The sequence below is a fragment of the Pocillopora verrucosa genome, chromosome 8 (genome assembly GCF_036669915.1).
Source record: "Pocillopora verrucosa isolate sample1 chromosome 8, ASM3666991v2, whole genome shotgun sequence".
Taxonomy (NCBI): domain Eukaryota; kingdom Metazoa; phylum Cnidaria; class Anthozoa; order Scleractinia; family Pocilloporidae; genus Pocillopora; species Pocillopora verrucosa.
Genome location: NC_089319.1, coordinates 17,691,882 through 17,711,619, shown reverse-complemented (window position 1 = coordinate 17,711,619; position 19,738 = coordinate 17,691,882). Strand labels below are relative to the sequence as shown.

Here is a 19,738-nt window from a genome sequence, read left to right as displayed (position 1 = left end):
TTTCTTTAAATTTTCTGTTGAGAAACTTGAATATTTGTTGTTAAAGATTTAAATTTTGTACCTTTTGAATTGCTCATGTTGGTTCATTGGCCAGGCATCCTACGAACAATAAGGAAAATTTATTAAACAAGAAAAAGATTTTGTTAACGTTTACTTGGTCGGTGTAAAATATCGTCACCATACGATGCATGCATGAGCTCAAGCTTATCACGATCTATCGGCACAGGGCATTGCGAGAGCTTAAGGAAACTGTCGTCATTTACCACCGTGAGAGGGCTGGGGAGGGCGGGTCAGAGGGTGTTGGGAGAATTTTATCGTTTTCATGGGGGAACGAAGGGGATAAGTTGTCGCTAAAAAATATTAAGGGGAGACTGTTGAAATTGACTGTCAAAGAGGGAGAATTACTAGAATACCACAGAGACTTAGAGAAGATCAGGCAAAATTTATTGTCACACAACCCAAATCTTCCGACCCCCCCCACCTCCACCCCCCTCCTGGGCATAAGAAATTAGGAATAGGTGATGTTTTGTTAAACGACTGTCAATCTTCTGTCAGTTCCTCCTGGTTACTTCACAAGAACGTGAGTAAGTATTTTAAAAAACATCAATTTAGGCGCAACCTTTATGCGTTTTACTACTTTTTAACGCCCCAAGTCTAGGTATCATAACTTTAATTACAGCGATCGTTTTACGCGGTCAGCGCTCGGTTTTTTTATGGCCGTTCGAGGATAACCGTATTGCTCTCAAATTGGATTCTGGGGGATCACATGGTTTACAGGGAAAACAGACGGAGGATCAGTTGATTTAAAGTAAAGGAATGCCGGAGTTTCTACGGAATCTAATGCCGTTGTCATCAACATGCAATAAATTCTTCTATATTTCTTTGCCTCAATTATGGCAGAGGAGATAGCCCTCGTCTAAGACTATTACTATTATTTACACAAACAGTACGATCGTATGGACGGCACAGCATCATAAATACACCGCGGCTGATCGCCGTACATGTTAATACGATCCAATTTACTATATACTTTAAAATTCCCGGATAAGTCCATCCTGACTAGCCCTTCAAATATGCCATCGCCAGGAGTTGTTTGAAATTGAATTTGATAAGTGCATATGGTTTGTTCAAGATCTAACGTAAGATGTGTTTCACTGCTTGGTTGACTCTGATAAGCTTCAGCGATCATCTTAAGTTTAAGTTGGTGGCATAGTTTGGCTGTCATCGGGTGTGACATTAAGAGCTTGTTGATGTGGTCCACCGCAACTCTGACAGCTTCCGTTGCATGCGGATGACTTATACTAATGGGGTGCCACTTTAAACACGGGCAGTAATATTCCGGAATGCCCGTATCGCTACAAGTTCTGCTGATAGAATATGGCTCGAAAAAGCTTTTACCTGTCGTATTCGTCTCGATAAAATGCTTTTTCGGAAACGCTAATAGATGTTTTATCGTTTTATGAAGATCGAACGGTGACGAAATGATGTGAGTATTTTTAACCAGAGCTGCAATTTGATCGGGATAGCTGCGTTTAAACCACGAAGGAAACGTTAAAGAAAGAAATGGAAGTCGCTGCTCCAATTTCCCCTGAGGACTTTGTCTCACCTCCTCGAATCTTGCGCCGTGGTCGGACATTGTAATGAACAGGGTATCATTCAAAAGATTCTCTCGTTGAAGAGACTCGAAAAAGGCTGTTATTCCGCTATCAGCAGCATGGACAAGACCAGGTTCACGATGACACAAGTCGGAAAAAAAAGTGAAACCAAATTTTCGCTTCCCGGGGTATGATTTCATGTAGCTTTTGAGGTATTTCAGCTGTACCTTGTACTGCTGCTGAGAATTAAAGCAGAGCTCGCCTGGCGTGGTTAACCATAAAGTTCTTCCATAATGGTCCGTGGGCTGATCATTGAATCCGTTTAGTCTAAGAGTGAATGTACCTTTAGGACAAAAAATAAAACAACATCTGCTATTTCATGTTAACTTTTTATACTCTCAGGGATGACGAAATTATAAATATATCCTTACGATATCAATACAATATCACGAAACTAAGTAATGAGATTAGCAAAAAAGATTAATAGAGGATAACCATTTGATCAAAAACCAAATTCTCAGGGACAAAACTCTTGGGTAATGTATATGGTAGACAGTAAGGATAATTTTTATTGAGATATTGGGAGTCAAAGAGTTAAGCGCTGGCGCTGTCTCGATTACATGGCTTCCATAAAGAGATGATAAACCTAAGAGACTGAATCCAAAGTATAGGTCCATGCCCTATTCTTCGGAGAGTCTCATCATAATTAATATAGAAGCTTTTACATTGCCGGCCGGGGAAACTTACTGGGCCGATTATTTAAACAAGGGTCAGCCATTTTTTAACAAAACCGCGTCGTAACTCCTCACTTTAGTTGAATCTTTTAACTGAATATTTATTTCTGTGAATGTGTCAAGGGGACTGCAAGCTAACAGTGGAAGGAAATTTATTTAATTAAATTAACCCTCTTGTAAAGAGAGCCTAAGCCTCTTGGCCGGTTAGACCCCGTGTAAATGACCAGCCCATTGAGTTGGTCTTTGAGCGAGAGATATTATCAACAAGATATGCTGTTTATCATAAAGATATTAATCCAAAGTCTCGTATAAAGTGCAATTTTAGGACACATTTTTAGACAATAAATGAAAAGACCACATTCACATAAAAGCAGCAGGCAGAAAAGCTACGCCGTCAAAACATCGCTCTTTTGAGAAAATAAGGTTAATTCAATTTTGACAATGCTGGTAAATTATATTTTTTTTCCTTTGTGGAAAACCTGTAAATTAGACTTACGGCTGAGCGTTTCAGACGCGTTAAGAGATATCCTACCCTTTTCTTTCCCTTCGTGAAAACTAAAACCACCTTCCTAAAGAACCCCCCGGATACCATGCATGACGACATTCTTATAATCAATTGCAAGGATGAAAATGGTACGTTCACTGCGAGGAGCATATCGAAGACATCATGTTCTTGAAACAAGAGAAATTCTGGAATTTCACCAATAGTCATGTAAAAAAAAACATTAAAAACTTTGTCACCGAAAACTTTACCTGCCAGCTTTTTTTTACCCGCGATAGCCACGGAATTAAGGGAAGCCTTACCTATGTGATAATCATCTTCACTCCACATCGTGACTATTCCAAGACGTTTCAGATCTTTATATATGAAGGGCCATACGTCTACAAATGTAGAGGATGCGTATTCTTTCCTTGCTTCACTAAAATCGCAGTTCTCCTCTAATGACCTCCCGGTCAAAAGAGCCGTCAGTTGGGGCGTCGTAGATTCTCCTACTACTGAGTAACCTTTCACCATGATGGATTCTAGATTGTCTTTCAAGTAAGTATATGTTTTGGGTAGCATCCTCTCAAAGTGGGCAGCAGATGTTCCATCGAATGCCAGAATCATTATGTTAAGGGGAGAGCTGTGAGTTTCCTTCTGTTCTGAGACTTCGGGAATCTCTGAAATCGAGGCGTGAAAATCTGTTTGCTCTGATCCGTCTCTAAAGCGAATGGTCACTCTGAGAAAGTCGTCTACCATAATGGCACTTCTGTTATTCAGGCTAAGGAAGGTCTTCTCTCCGTAGGCTGAATATTGATCTGAAACACGCACTATTGGCACTGCAAAAACCTCTTTAATTTGATGCTCTACAAAAAAGAGAAACTGAGTCAGTTCACATAGGCCTGGTGAGCAGGCTGAAAACTGTACCCATTCAGAAAAGTTGCTCGCTGATTCCCACGCCCTTCTCGTTGGTTAAAAATTACAGATATGTTTGATTCTACTCGTAAAACCGTTTTTATAATAGTATGCTAATTTAGGATTTCAATATATACATCAAGGAAACGTAAGGAAATAAGATGCTACATATCCAGAACGATGAGTCCGGCAAGCAAACATCCCAGAGTCATATGCAGTGATTATGCTCGGGTGGCAAATCATGATAGAAGAACGTCCTTTACAAGCTTGATTTGGAAACTGAGTGTGTAACCACAACTACGCCACCTCAACATGTTTTTGAGCTTTGAATTTAACAACATGCCAAATTTCGTTGTTATTAGCTGGACGTGAATACTATGGGAGTCATTGAGCTTGCAAGAATCGATAATGATCAAATGTAGAGAGAGGTTTGCTCCAATCCAGTTTACACCCTTCGAGTTGGCTAACTAATTTACGAATCAGCCCTGCTAAACAATGCACCCTCTCCTTTTAGGAAAAACTTGTGACAGACGTTGACGAGCTGCAAGCCAGACTTCAAATGTCTAGTAAATAAGGTCAGTTCGTGACTTGTAAATCAGATCTAATAATCTCTATTTACCGCCCGGGCGGTCGGAGGACTCTGCCCCTCCACCCCCATTCCTCCTCCCACCAAGGCTCTTTAGTATCTAGTGATCCCCCCTCCTTGGTAGTCAATTTTTCTATGTCTCCCTTTTATACTCTTCTAATGCCAACTGAACCCCCCTGAAATCCTCCCACCCCCCTCTTGGTGCTTAATAATTACTGGAAAGAAAACGAGAAAAACTGAACAAAACAAACAAATCGGCCACAGACTAACTTTCATCGACATCGTCCAGGAGTTTAAAGACGCTGTTTTCATATTCAGTGTACAATCTTCCTTCGCAGTCTATCGACTCTACAGGGTTGATAGCTTTCACCACATATGAACGGAAAGGATCCAGATTGGGCAGTTGGCATTTCTTCCCATCATCCAACTCAGAATGGTTGTCAGTACTATGCGTTATTGCGCATTTCGATCGGGATTGCTTCATGTCCCAGTCGGTAGAAAGGGGACGACCGATTGAACGACCGACATTCGCCATGTAGACATTTAAGTAAGGTTTCATTCTGACGAGGTACATCTGCTCCAGGAGTGCTGTTATAACGAGAAGACAGATGAGAACGAAGAGGAGTTTGAGCCATTTTCTGCGTTTCAGCCTGAAACATAACTGCAATAGAAATACTTCAATCAGGTCTCACATTCGATTACTGTAGATACTAACTCAAGACCGCACGGCCCGCGCGCGCGCTTTTATCGAAAAACATTAGACAAAAATGCTCGTATGACCCGTAACGCATGAATAGGGCCGTACAAAGCTCTCCTACTGCCTCGCGAGCTAAGGACATATGACGACCAATATATGATAAAATTCTTGTTGACTGAGTAAAGTCGAACCGGACGGGAAAATATTTGGCTCTCGGTCATGACGCACAAACCTCCCCAACTCAGTAAATAAGTCCATACTATACAGTGATCGAAAAATTCGCGAAACATTTTAACTTGGGAGACTTTTCACTATATGCGTCAGTTTTCAACCATGACAGAGAAAGTATGACAAATGTTCTTTTTCAAGTCCAAGGAACAACTTGTAGGGTTATTGACTTGTGACAGACACATGTTAGAAAAAAGCTTTCTGGACTTCAGAGTAAAATGTTTTATTTAAAAGTTTGATTGACGAGTTTTCACAGCAAATGCATATAGCAAATAAATTCTACTTGAAAAGTGCACTTAGCAGTGAAATCTTGTCGGTGTAAATAATTTATGGTACAAGTGAATCTCATGGCAGTGTCTCGACGTTCACTTTCGAGAGATTTTCCCCTTTAAATCGATTCCTAGTCAAACCCAAGGTTTAACACAGCTGAATTATCTATTTTCAACTGAGATCTATTTTCAAAGTTCTTCTTTTCTCTACACAAATTTTTAAAATTTTGTTTTAGCTGAAATATTAATTTGGTCAAGATATCAAAATTTTAAGAGAAAGACTTTTGGACGGAGTGTTATTCCTATGGCCTTAAGCAAGAGATTTAAACTGTTTATAATATACTGACGGTAGTAGAACACAGGGGAAGTTTAAAATGTGTTTGAAGTAGCTAAGCATCTTAAAATGACAGCCTGGAGAACAAAAATAATATGAATTACTGTTGCCAAAAGCTTTGCTTATAGCACATGACGCAACAAAAGGAAAGTAGTGGTTTCCGTTTCGAGAAAACTTAAGTATCAAAATGCTTGAGCCGAGCTATTGCTCTTTCGTTTCCTTTGTTTTGCCACATCCTCGTTGCCTTCGCCGTCGTGGGTTTGAGCCTTTTAAATATATCCTTTTCTCATTCTTTAAGGCCCCGAATATAAATAAACTAAGTTTATTTAAATTTCTTTTGTTTTCATTGACTACCTCTGGCCACACTCTTAGGTGACCCGTATTTATATTTTTTTTTCGACAGGTACGAAACTGATACTAGTCTAGGACAAATCTTGTGGAAACAAATCCTGTTTTTCTGAATGACAAAGTAGCTTTCCATCAGAACGCGAATCCCCAAAGAAAAAAGAAAAGGAAGAAAGACAAAATAATTTCAAGCGTCAGATGGTTATCTGGAGTAATTCGATCGTCTTAATGCCACTTGGTCTAAAAGGTGTCATTTGAATACATGTCACAATTTCGTGTAACGTTTCATTTCGTAATCTACTTCCCGTGCACGAAAGGGTACAATTTATGCAGGGTTCCATTCCGGAATAAACTGTTATTTTCAATTGCATACATCTGTTTTAGTAATTTCTGGACTCTGACCGAGAGAGATGAGGAAGGCAATAAGACACAAATGAACAAACACTAGACAATTTGGCGAACACTTATCTAAATATAAAAATTCAATACACATGCGACATCAAAGCCACATCGAATAAACGGGGAAATTTTCTAGTTTAAAATCATGTTAACTATTGGTTTTTCTTCCCCTTCCTGCGGTTCAAATTTAACAAATTCATCAATACTATTTCTTCGTATCACTTCCGTTTGTTGGTATTCCTCCATTGTTGTTGTTATCCGGGTTCGCTCAAACACCCCTCGCCGATTTAACCCATAACAAGAAATAGGTATTTCGCTTCTGTTTCATCAGGAGTTATGAAAAGTAAATTAAATTACACTCGGTAATCATTTCGAAACGAAGCAAAACCACGACACACGTACCTCATTCGCCTTCAACGACAAGAAATAGTTTTTCAGACGAATGACTACTACTTAGGAACACATTCCCGAACGCAGGGAATACGACACGAAACAAAATTTTACCGGTATGCTCGATCTATTTACAAAATTTAGTGGATACAATGGATCGATATTGAGGACACTTCCTTTAGAAATACAAATATGAGTGTTTTGAGACGTGGACTCACCTTCATGGCTTCAGATAATTCAGCCCTCGTGTGAGATGCTTATTGTTTTCAGCTGTATTTGGAGATGTCATGCGATATTCAGACGCTAGGTCACACTTTCACACATAGCAAATAAATTCGCTGTTTGTTTGATTGTTGACCTGTAAGACGATCTTACACTGCAATCTTCTTTTTCTTTAACAAGAATCTATTCTTAAGGCATGTCAAGAATATATGCTCTTTCTTGGTGTAGAAGACACAGTATACGTCACAATAGGAAATAAATCCGACACGAGCTTGTTTAGAACGTGACGTTGACTTTCCTAGAAATACAGCGGCGAGGAAAATGATTATAAAATGCAAACAAGAATAATTAAAAAAAAGGGATTGATTAGCCGAATTATTTGAATAAGAAAAAAAAATTAACACGACTAAAGAATTCTTGAGCAGCATGAAATAAAACGTGCACTGACAGACTTGATAATCCTAAAAAAGTTTTTAAAAAACAAATCCAAATCCCCTCTTATTACAAAGCTAAAACAAAATGTCGATCACGGTTGCAAATTAATTTTCCTTCATTGAAGTTATTTAACCTGATGTTTGCCGACTTCAAATTTTTAAATTTAGTGATTACTTGAACTATGTGTGAAATTTAGTTGTCAGTTTTTTTATTGCTGAATTTTATTCAGCTCCACCTGGGTTATATTTTTGCTGGTGTGAATGGGACACTAAGACTAATCGACTCCCCAACATCAATATGCATATTCTCCGCATTGCTCTCTAAACATTTCCTAAGGTGCTGACAAGGAGAATTTATTCAACAATCAAGAGTTTCTTTAGTTGGTGATCATCTCCTTTATTCTCATGACCTTAATCGTTCGTTGTAAGGAGAAATTAGTTGTTAGTCACTTCAAAGGGTTAAAGAGTTAAACTAAGCAAGAAGAGTGAATATTTCATTCACTGCCGTGTTAAGCGTAACGAAAGGTTACTTTGGATTCGCTCTATCTTTTCTCATTTCTCGTCCTCAGCGACAAACACAACGTTAAGACGATGGACAAATCTAAAATTTACACTCTGACGTGGCTTACGTTGGCAAAGACAAGGATTGATCAATGCAAGGTCTTTGAATAAAGGATTGAGTTGCCAGTAATCGGATCCTCGTGTTTGTGTAAAGGTTTCAGGGATCGCCAGGGGTCAAACAACGTGGCCGGCAAACATGAGCAACGGACATGGGAAAAATTGATTTGAGAGGAGGCACAATCGTTGAGATCGTGCATTGAACATAAACCCCGAAAAGCGTGTGACTTCTAATTTCTTTTTACGTTATCTGCCTTTAATCAAATGTAAAGGGAATGAGAACAAAGGAAATGGTGCTGATTTTCAAAATAAATTATTCTCGTCAGTACCATACAAAATGTAAAGAGAAATTAGCAAAGGCGTGGGGGGGGGGGGGGGAGGGGGGGGGGGGGTCCTGATCCTGTTTATTTTCACCTATGAATTGGAGAGAAACTCAGGCGTCACATTGTAAAGAGAAAACTTCAAATCGCTCTTCTTGTGTACAGGACTTCAGGGAAATCTTGAGGTTTTTATGAGTCTCGTATATTTCAGGGGGCAAATCACGTCTCACGCTGGTTCACAAATTCATGAATCACGCTCTTCTTTCTGAAAAATTCACGCTTCACCTGATGCCAAAAACCTTCCTCGACCAAGTCTACATTTCCGTTACAACTACACGGTAGGACTGGATATGGAAACGAGAATTGGCAAGAGAGGGAGGCTACATTTTGTCTGCCTGTGAACGGTTATGAAAAGAGATCACGATGCTCTATGTCTGCCGCTCGGAACTTGCTTTCTTTTGACATCTTCCAGGAAGAGTTCTGGGCGAAAAGAGACTGGAATAGCCCGTTCTTGAGACTGTGCTCGTAAAACGATGGAAAGTTTCTAAAGCGGAATACAAAAAACGGGCTAAGAAATCGAACAAACTCCAAAAATTTGCTACCTAAATTTCAAAAGTTGCTTTCCACAGGTCTTCAAAAATTGCTCGAGGTTGCTAGAATCTCGAAAAGTTACTCCAAACGCCAAAAGTTGCTTATAAGCTGCCGAGCAGGCCTGGATTGGGATAATATCATGTGGGGACGAGACAAGAAGTGTTTTTACTCTGTCTGAAGGCAAAAACTTCCCTTTCAAAAATTATTTTATCATCAGATCAACTCGAAAGGGATCATGCCTAAGTTAATTCATTTGTTAGCAACTCAGACGGGGTGCTTAATCAGGCGGATGTGCAAACCCCTTTTGTAGATCACGATTCACTTACCGTAAGAAATGAGTTCTGTCCTTCAGCGAGAAGATCCGTAAATAAATATACTTCTGTACCCACACGAAACTACGTTCCAAAGACACCTGAAAGAAGGACTTGAAGAGGACCTGTTCTCTACAGATGGTAATCTGCTGTAAATATTACACAAGATTGGATACAACTTTTTAAAATTGTTTGTACTCAGTTTATCACAGTTGAGCAATGGACGAAGTGAGAGGGGTAGAGAGCTTAAGGGGGGAGAGGGGAGGGCGGGGGAAATGGTAGACAGTGCTATACCCGTCTGTTGGTGTCAGGCGTATTTTGTGACAAACAAATGCAGTACGGTCGCATTGACGGCGCATGTGCAACAATACACTTAGGTTGATCACCGTACTTGTTAACACGATCAATATCTCCATAGACTCTGAAATTCCCCGATGAGTCCAATCTGAATATAACTTCAAATACACCATCACCAGGTGTAGCCTGAAACTGAATTTGATAACTACATGTTGTATTTTCTTGGTCTAAATTCAGATGCATTTCAAGACTTGGAATTTTTTGATAAGCTTCTAACACTGTCTTCATCTCTAGTCGATGGCATAATTTGGCTGTCGTTGGGTGAGACATCAACAACTCGTTGACGTGGCTCACTGCCGCCTTAACAGCTCGAAGCACGTGCGGATGAGCAATGCTAATTGGTTGCCATCTTAAACACGGGCAGTAATTTTCCGGAATACCTGCATCAATGCATTTCCTGTCTTCTGAAAGTGGTTCAAAAAGACTGCTACCGATCGTATCCGTTTGAACCAAAGTTTTCTCTGGAAACATCAACAGATGCTTCATCGTTTTGTGAAGATCGAAGGGTGAGGAAATTATCCGGGTATTCCTAACCAATGCTGTCATTTGCGCCGGATAACTCCGTTTAAACCAAGGCGGAAGAGTCAAAGAAAGAAGTGGAAGTCTGTGCTCCAACTTTCCTTGAGGGCTTTCACGCACGACGCCAAATCTTGCACCATGATCAGCCATTGTGATGAACATGGTGTCGTTCAACAAATTTTTATCTTTAAGTGAAACGAAAAAAGACAGTAATCCATCGTCAGCTGCGTGGGCTAGGCCAGGTTGTCGATGGCACAAGTTTGATAGAAATGTGAAACCAAATTTCCTTTTTCCCGGGTAGGATTTCATAAAGCTTTTAAGATATTTGAGTTGTAATTCAAACTGTGGCTGAGAGCTGAAACAAAGGCCCTTATCTCCTGCATACCACAAAGGTCTTCCATAATGATCAGTTGGCTGATCTTTGAATCCCTTTAGTGTGAGATGAAATGCTCCTAAAGGAGAAATTAAATGAAAAAGCAGTTACAAAAAGCCAAAAAGCTTGTCTACTCTTGTTGTTATTCTCTCAGGGGCGGCCACACTGCAAACTTCTGCTTCAATAGCCATAGCCAATAGCCAAAACCCATGCAATCACGGATTACTTTCGACAAACAACTGAAAATTACTCTAAAGTACTCACCTATACCAGGTTGATCTTCACTCCACATTGTAGCAATTCCAAGACGCTTTAATTCCTTGAATATAAATGGCCACTTGTCCACGTAACTCGAATTTTTATATCCTCGTCTCGCTTCCTTGAATTCACAATTCTCCGACACCGACTTGCCAGTTAAGAAAGCAGTCATCGCCGGAGTTGTTGATTCTCCAACAATAGAATAACCCTTGAAAAATATGGAATCCAGCCCATCTCTAAGGTAGGCATACGTCTTTGGCAACAATCTTTTGAAGTGGGCGGTAGACGTTCCATCGAAAGTTAAAATCATTATGTTCAAGGGTGCACTGTGCGTTTCTTTCTCTTTTGCAACGTCGTCGATCTCTGAAATCGCGGCGTGGAAATCGGATTGGATTTTGCCGTTCTTAAATCGAACGGTTACTTTGAGAAAATCGCTATTTACTCTTGCCTCCCTATTCGTTAAGTTAACAAAGATCCTTTGTCCCAACTTTACATCATAATCAGTTTTACGGTAGATCGGTTCGGCGAAGACTTCAACGATTTCATGCTCTACAGAAGCAAAGAAAGAGCATTTTAGCTACAGCTCGAGAAATGTAAAGTTGAGTTACACATAAGACATTTCATTTGGCTTACCACTTGCCACTCTAAAATGTTAAACCAAAGGAATGTCAGCCAGGGAAACAGTACATTTTTTGTTACCTACACTAAAAAATATTTAGATGGTGAACTTTCTCTAACAGGGCATCGTTATGAACTTTCTTACAGAGGTGCCTTACCATTCGTTTACTGCTTTATTTTGCAGCTTCTCTTTTATTACAGCTTGATTCTCTTGTTATGTAAGCGCTGATTAAACAGTAAAACTTTTGGGCCTAACGTGTTGGAAGAGCATGTTTGACTACTTAAGCCATCTCTCCCAACATTGTATGTAAAAAACTTTGCCTGCTCTAGATCAAACCTTTTCGTAAGCACGTGAAATTGTGCTTCACGAGCAAATATTTAAGCACTCCATGTTGTGTGCAAAAGATAAGTAAGTAACTTTATTTCAATCTGTGTCAAAAATGAAACTAATCGTAATGATACAAGTAAAAAGTAATAGTAATGATACAAGTAAAAACCATTTTCAACTGAAAATCCATACCAAAATATGATGTTAGGTGCAAATGTGTGATTCGGGGCTTTCAGATTAATCTTCTGACCCCTTTAGGAAACGGCATATGAACATACAGACACACACCCACATACACCCAAACAACAAGGTACTGCTCTTTGTATTCAGATAATCTTGGAAATGGGGCCGAAGTCTTCATGTAATTCGATACAATGGCGAGTCTGGAATAGCTTAATTACCAACCTTTTCTAACGTCATCTAGGAGTCGAAATTTTCCGTTTTGGAACTCCGTAAAAAGCCTCCCCTTGCAGTTTAGTGACGCCACTGGTGTAATCGCTTTCATCACTTGCGGATGAAAAGGGTCCAAAATTGGCAACTTACAGGGCCATTTTGTCTTACTCCGCTCATGAAGATCTGCGTTGAAAGCTAATGGTATCGCGCATTTCTCCTCGGATCTTGATTCGCCTTCAAAATGGACCCTTTCTGTTTTTAGCGTAGTGTTTGATTCAAAGGTCAGACGAACATTCTGTCTCAACGCGGCGATGGCTGATGAGAGATAATCTGTTTCACTCCAGTACTCGTACTCCACAAGCATCAAAACAGCAGCCACAAATGAAACCACCAAAAGAGGCTTGACGTCTTTTCGTGGCTTCATCCTTAAATCCTAGTTGAAGAAAAGATTAAATATGAAATATCTAAATCCGTCGCGGAAAATAACGCGTAACATTCAAAGTGCAATTGAATTTAAAGTCAATTTTGTAAAATATACAATGAGCTGACTCACGGTAAATATATCTTTGTCTCAAAATTGTAATACCGCAATTACAAAATGTAAATTGTTCGGTATATTTAGTCCAAGAAATTAAAGCTGAGAGGTGTAAAATGTCGCCACAGCGATTAATGTTATTAGTGGTGACTTCTTTATACTGAGGTGTTTATCATTTTCACCTAAGCCTTACATACGGTATGTTATCGTACTTTTTCTCCGATCGCTTTTTCTGCTTCGGTTTTGATATGTTCAATACAAACCAAATTTTCTCTTTTTCTTGCATTAAAATAAATTCATTCCTGTGTCAATACACATAATCCCTGTCTTGATGCAAATGATCGATGGCACGACATACATGGCATTCATCAAACAGAAGTACAGAAAAAAGTTTCCGTTTCATCTTGGAAAGCTATCAGCGATCTTAGATTTGTGTTATGTACTTACTAAATTTTATCCGCCATAAAGCTGGTTCGGCTCAGTTTGTTAATGACCACGTAAAAGCATTCCAATAAAATAACAACTAAAAGTATGTTGCCAAGCAATAACAAGTGCTAATACTAATTGCAAAATACACGTTTGTTTTCATGTGGTTTTGGAAAACACTTTTGAAAACAAACGCGTTTCATCCGGGGCAGCCAAAACATCACCAAAGCGGACCACACGAGTAGAAAACACGAACATTAAACTTGTACAGAAATTCTGCAACTTGGATCGCATCTTTTTTCTTTCCCCGATGTTAGTCTTTTGACCCTGACATACCTGCCTGAAACTCATAGACGAATTAAAAACACTAGCATTAAACTTCAGCACAACAATTTTTACAACCTAGATCGCATCCTTTTTTCCTTTTCACATGAAGCGAAAGCTTCAGGAGAGAGGGGCTGTCCGATAAAGAAAATCCAGACATCACTTTGTCAACCTCGAAAATGCAATAGACCTATTTAGCTTGTAGGTGTTGTTTCCAATTTCAGGTCCTTGATAACACTCTAGAGAACTAAGAAAGTTTTTTTTCGTCTTGTCACGAGCGTGGTACAAAGAAAAAATTCTGAGTCCCCATGAGGAATCGAACCTCAGACCTTCGGATCTAGAGAACTGTTTCTTTCAAATTTTCTCTTAGTCACGTGGATATGTACGCATAATTGAATTCCCTGCCTCAGACCTGAAGGGAGTAAAAAAAAAAAAAAAACCATACAAGCTTAAGAGGTCTATTCCAAAACAATAGAAAGCGTACATGGAATATTCCTGAGGCAGCTCAAAATTATTTCGTTATTTCTTGACACCAATTTAGATTCTTCGAGAAACCGGCACCAACAATTTTTTTTAAGGTTTCTTTGAAAAATTTACATATTCAGTTATGACAAAATAGATTATCATAGCAACTCAAGAGCCTTTACGAAACACTCGATGTTAGCATTTTGACCCAGACACACCTACCTGAAGCTCAAAGAATAACCACAAGTATATCAAGATTTGTCTTTCATTCAGAAAAAAGTTATAGCGGCTCTGAATCATATTTAGAAATTTTCACATACTCGTGAAAGTAAAGGAAGGTTTATATTCAATACTTTTTCCTTGCCAAAGTAAGCTCGATTTCTTTGTTAGCCATTTACGTGTACAAAAACCTGGTATAAACTGATCTAAACAGAAATGAAAATTCCTCGAAAATTAGAAATTAAATTTAAATGGAACTGCTTTGGTTTCGCTTTTCTTAGCCCTATGATCCAGAAAAACTTGCACCCCTCAATCAACCAATCAGATTCAAAACTGAAGTCAATCGCTTCTTGGTTAACTGCGTTTTCCCGCGCTTCAGGGATTCACATGGTTTTACTTTGAGTTCTCATAGGCCCTTTGTTATATAAAACTTTAATTCTGATTGGTTGTTGCGAACACTTTAATTTATGTTTTTACGACACTCAGTCGGGTGTAGAAAACGGTCATTATTAATCACCTGGGAGGGGAGGGGGGATCGGAGTATTTTATTGGGGGGGATAACATGGTTTTCCAGGGTAACAGAAGGAGAATCAGTCGTCACAGACGGAGTATAAAAGAGAGACTGTATTATAGAAAATTGACTGCCAATGAGGGGAGATCATTTGAATATTACAGAGCCTCAGGGGGGTCCCGCAGTCGATGAACAATGACTACTCCCGAAGAGATCAACATTTTTAGTAACTATTTTAGCGTGGAATCATTTTTGGCGAAGGACACAAGGATTTCTGTGATACAACGATGTGGGGAACACTTAATTTAGTGGACGACAACATAAGTAGGATAGAAAATTAATTGACAGGAAGTCAAAAAACATGAACGAGTGGACAAGGTCACAGAATGAACAATTTCCTTAGCAGATTATTTTAGTAATAGGTTGAAGTTGCAAAGCGGAAAAAAAAAAAGAGAATTCAAAGTCGCTTTTGAAAGATCAATAAAAAAAAGTCATTTTTGGGTTATTATTCAAAAACCTGCCATGGTCTTTGCCGATTACCACGCCGAACGGAAGTAAACAAGAAAGTTTCAAATCGAAATGTAAATTTGCTTCGTTGGTTTTGAGTTCCAGTCTGTTTAGTTCGGTGAGTGGATAATTTGTGTCGGTACTTTTATTATTCAATCTCTTAAAATTTCAGAAATTTTTAAGGAAGGTTGTGTGATATCCCCTTTTTCAAAAAATTCTCTTGTGTGTTTACTTCCTTCATGTTTTCTAAGGCAGCCATTTTGTTTGTTATTCCCGCCAAAATGTCATCCGTGGTTGCCAGGCCTTTTTGTTAACGACATGAGGTGCCAACGTTCTTCTCGTTAGGATGATAAACAGAAATGATAAAAACATGGAGACGAAAAACGAAAATGGGATTTTAAACACCGTTTTTTAATTTAGCAGGAAAACGAAAATAGAAGTTCGAATTCCGTTTTTAATTGTCAAAGGAAAACAGAAAACAAAAATAAAAGTTTGAATTCCCGTTTTCACAGGAAAATGGTTGGCACTAAGTTACGCACTTTTTTATATTCAATTGCGAATAACAATTTACTTGCGGAAATGAATGAGTGATTGATCTAAATATAGAAAGGTATAGAAACGTGACGATGGGTGTCGAAGTTTGAGACATTTTTAACTCGACAAGCGGAGTTTGAAAATTTGGAAGCGATGACGTAATTTTGAGCTAAAGTGGTTTTTACAATCGACTGAGAACACGTTTTAAAACGGAAATAGGGATAAAAATAATCCCTTGACGTCACCAAAAAAAAACATTGCGTAATTTTCCATTGCTTTTGAAACAAAGTAGATTATCGAACAAAAACTGCAGACACATTCGGGATAGAGCCAAAAATTTAGACCGAAACATTTTCTGTCGACAACAACAGGCTGACCTTGTTGAAATACTAATTTTCACGGAAGCTAAGCGAAATCGATCGCGCGATTTTAATTTTCTCTCGTACCTATCACGCGTCGGTAGAGCTCATTTCTAAATTTTGTTTTAAACGATTTCACTTCTCGACAGATCTAGAATCTTCAATTGATTTCAACGATTCAAAAGGAAAAAAGCGAGCGGCGATTATTAGCAAACAAATATCACTTCATTCAGACAAGAATTAAAAATTCGAAAACATAAATATATATTTTTTTCGTATCCAGGCAGATGAACTTCTTCGCTTTCATTTGTTCACGTCATTGTTGCACTTCGCAATCAATTTACCGACGTTTCCGTAAATTTGAGCCTCCACCTCCATCGAAAATATCGCCGTAATGAATGCTGTAATGAATCAAAACTTCTTGTTATAAGTACAGCGTTAACGAAGTAGGCAAAATCATCACGCAAGCGTGGGGTATGTATTGCAGCAATTCTTCGCTCTCCGAACAGTTTTCGATCAAACGCGATTTGTTTATACTTCCCCAAGTGATATCCTCTCAAAGGGAATCCTTTCATTGGTTTTCACACCAAAATATCTACGTATTTAATTGTTTTCTGCGGCCGAAGAAAAAATTGACTGGCAACCAGCTCTGAGCTTTGTTTTTGTGTGACGCTGTACACCTGTCTTGGAAGGTACAAGGTGATTGGCTGGTCGCTACAATATTCTTTAATTGCATGCAAACTTTTCATTTTGAATTCAAGCAATATGGCGGCCCTGATGGACGCGTAGGAAACGCAGAGTAAAAAAAAAAAACATGGCTCTACGGCAGGAAGACGCGAGGAAAAAGCCTTCGTCGCCGAACGGAAAAGCCTTCCCTTCGGCGACTAAGTCGGGCGACGACGACATAGTGGAACGGTTACGTCGGTTTAGCAGCGTCTCGCAAGAAGACTTTGAAAAAATGCGACTGGCTGAGAAAGAAGATGAATTTTTTGCGATCAGGAAAGCAACTGATATCACAGAACCTGATACTAAAGGCGACCCATGTCCACCTTTGCCTATAAAGATTATACAAGGCTCGTTCAGACACGTGCTGGGTGTCCGCGAGGCCTGCTCGAAAAACGGAACGTTTTTGCAGCGTACGATCGAGCTACGGCGTAAACCAGGAGAGACTCTGGGATTTTATATTCGTCAGGGTGATGGCTGGGAACGTGAACAAGGTATTTTTGTGTCTCGTGTTGTTTTAGGAACAGATGTGGACGTTTTCGAGTTGTTACGAGTCGGCGACGAGATTGTTAAGGTGAATAAAGTGGATGTGCGGACTATGACCATACAAGATGTGAGTGCCTTGATGCAGATGACTCGACGACTTATACTCACAGTGAAAGTTCTTACTCCGGTAACTGCGATGGCCACTAAGCGTTTAGCTATGAATAAAGACAATAATATACAGGGTTTGAAATCTTTGAGTCCGAGGACCTCTAGGACATCACGATCCGAAGGGTCGGTGGATTCGGCTTCAAATTCAAGCGGGTTATCTCCCGATCGCCGGCTCACTGGTGACAGAAGGTTAAGTAATACCTCGAGTCTCAGTCATCAGGCGAACTATAAGGTAGCAAATCTAGTCATAGGAAAAAACAAAGATGCCATTAGTACGGGAAATCCACAGGCCACGGGACCGAGCTACCGCAGCTCGCGTCGTTCATCCAAGTCGCCGGTGGGAGGCAGGAGAGCGCTGTCGCCAATACGGGAGACTTCTGCAGATATATTTAACTCTGAAGCGGATGATCGCATGTCAGCTCACGAGCGGGGTCGCAGTAGCAGAGCTGCGAGTGTCGTGAGCTGGTCTGATCAATTTTACAGTGCGTCGGGAGCGAGTAGCCCCGTCAAACACAAGCCAAGTGATAGAAGGAGATCTGAAGCACAGAGTTCCAGACCTAAATGACCTCTAGATTGCTAAGAACGACCGAAAAAGCAAAACAAATCTCTTGTTAAGAAACTGTGGCTCGGAGCATGGGTCAACTAGGAATTAAAGATCAAGCTGAATGAATTTAATCGCAAAAGCTTGATGGTTTATTAAAAAGTCATGGCAAGGAACTTCGTGTTTGAGGTGCGAGCTTTCGCTAGCTCGAATGCGTTGTTTTCTGCAAGCTGGCAAATTGAGCACAGACCGGATTTGATAAACACAAACTCGTCGGAATGCAAACTGCGGAACAAAGATGTTTTTATTAAGGAAGTACCTGTTAAACAGTTTCTACAGGGTTAATATTGGAAATATCTCTCAGAATAGCCGTATTGTAACGCGAAACTTCCACCAAAGTAGCTGAAATTCGTTACAAGTACAGGCTCTTCGGATATGAAAAGAGCCCTACCTCGACAAAGCTTTCAACACGACAATTCTTTTATGTGTAACGAGAGAGACTTTTAATCCATTGCAACGCCAAAACAGTTTTCTTAAGCTTAAAATACAATTTTGGGTAAAGTATAAAAAATTTTGTAGGCTTGCAAAAGCACTGCGAGTAAATCTCCGACGAACTGCAATTTCAGCAGATTCTCCGGATTTAATAATTCCATTTTTCCGTAAACATTTCATAACATAGAGTAAGAAGCGAATTTCGAGAGCGACATAAGATGAATTGAATTAAGGCGACCGAAAACTATTTGTAGGTGTAGTCTAGCACGACTTTTGAAATAAAACTCGGCGAAATGTCCGCAACTGCGACCTTGATGCAAAACGAGGCCGGGATCTTTCGATTACACCCGCGAAACATTTCTAATTTCGATTCGATTCGAGGCAATTCTGCAATTATTGATAGCTAGGTTTATCCATGGTAAACAGTACAACCCTTTAAACATAAGAAATATTACTCCAAATGTTTATTTAGGAGCTATTATTTTTCTTGTTCGAATATGTTAATCGTTCGCTTTGAGCAATCACAAGGAACGAGAGACACAAAAAATATCATTGATAACAACTCGAAGGCAACATTTTTATTTCTATTTTAGGCTTCTACTTAATGATCTTGAAAAAGTGATTGGCGACGCGTCGATCTTGATGCGACAATTTTATTCAAGTTGCTAAACAAAGCATTGTTTGAAAGGAAGTTAGTCAGGCACTAAAGATAGCCTTACTACACTTAAAACAAAACAACCCGCACAAAAATATAGTCTATTGAATCGAAAGAAAACGACCACCATACGAATTCTCGATCAGAGACAAATTTAGCAGTAATTCTTGTTGTAATCGACTTTCAGGCATACCGAGGTGTAGTTCAGAGAAGATTTGAAAAATAAATTATAAATTATTAAAAACTGCGAAAACTTGTTTCCATAAATTTCTGCGTCCCGTACTTTTAATCATCCTTTTCGCGGCCTCAAATACACGCCGAGTGACTAAACCTTTTATTAAAGAAGTAATTTAAGAAAAGATATTCGATAAAAGACCAAAGCGACCAGACAGACAAGGATAAAAAAATATTGCCTAAACTTTACCACTGGTTTATTAGCTACGAGCTGTTAACACCTGCTGTAAGGGGACCGCAGAAT

At 39.4% G+C, this 19,738-nt stretch overlaps 3 protein-coding genes across 3 annotated transcripts; 1 reads left to right on the top strand and 2 right to left on the bottom strand.

The window, feature by feature from the left end:
• Positions 1 to 822: 822 nt before the first annotated feature.
• On the bottom strand, positions 823 to 7,412 carry LOC131795463 (uncharacterized). The gene is made up of 4 exons (XM_059113040.2): positions 7,192 to 7,412; positions 4,582 to 4,972; positions 3,134 to 3,676; positions 823 to 1,938 (listed from the first exon to the last, which is right to left on the bottom strand). The coding sequence occupies exons 1-4, from the start codon at positions 7,195 to 7,197 to the stop codon at positions 932 to 934; spliced, it is 1,947 nt and encodes a 648-aa protein (XP_058969023.1). The 5' UTR covers positions 7,198 to 7,412; the 3' UTR covers positions 823 to 931.
• A 1,566-nt stretch (positions 7,413 to 8,978) lies between these two features.
• LOC131795513 (uncharacterized) lies at positions 8,979 to 12,739 on the bottom strand. The gene is made up of 4 exons (XM_059113100.2): positions 12,328 to 12,739; positions 10,983 to 11,525; positions 9,485 to 10,797; positions 8,979 to 9,111 (listed from the first exon to the last, which is right to left on the bottom strand). Exons 1-3 carry the CDS (start codon positions 12,737 to 12,739, stop codon positions 9,758 to 9,760), a joined length of 1,995 nt encoding a protein of 664 aa, XP_058969083.2. The 3' UTR covers positions 8,979 to 9,111; positions 9,485 to 9,757.
• A 4,234-nt stretch (positions 12,740 to 16,973) lies between these two features.
• Positions 16,974 to 19,502, top strand: LOC131795466 (rho GTPase-activating protein syd-1). Its single transcript, XM_059113043.2, has one exon. It carries the CDS (start codon positions 17,010 to 17,012, stop codon positions 18,135 to 18,137), a length of 1,128 nt encoding a protein of 375 aa, XP_058969026.1. The 5' UTR covers positions 16,974 to 17,009; the 3' UTR covers positions 18,138 to 19,502.
• The last annotated feature ends 236 nt before the right edge of the window (positions 19,503 to 19,738 follow it).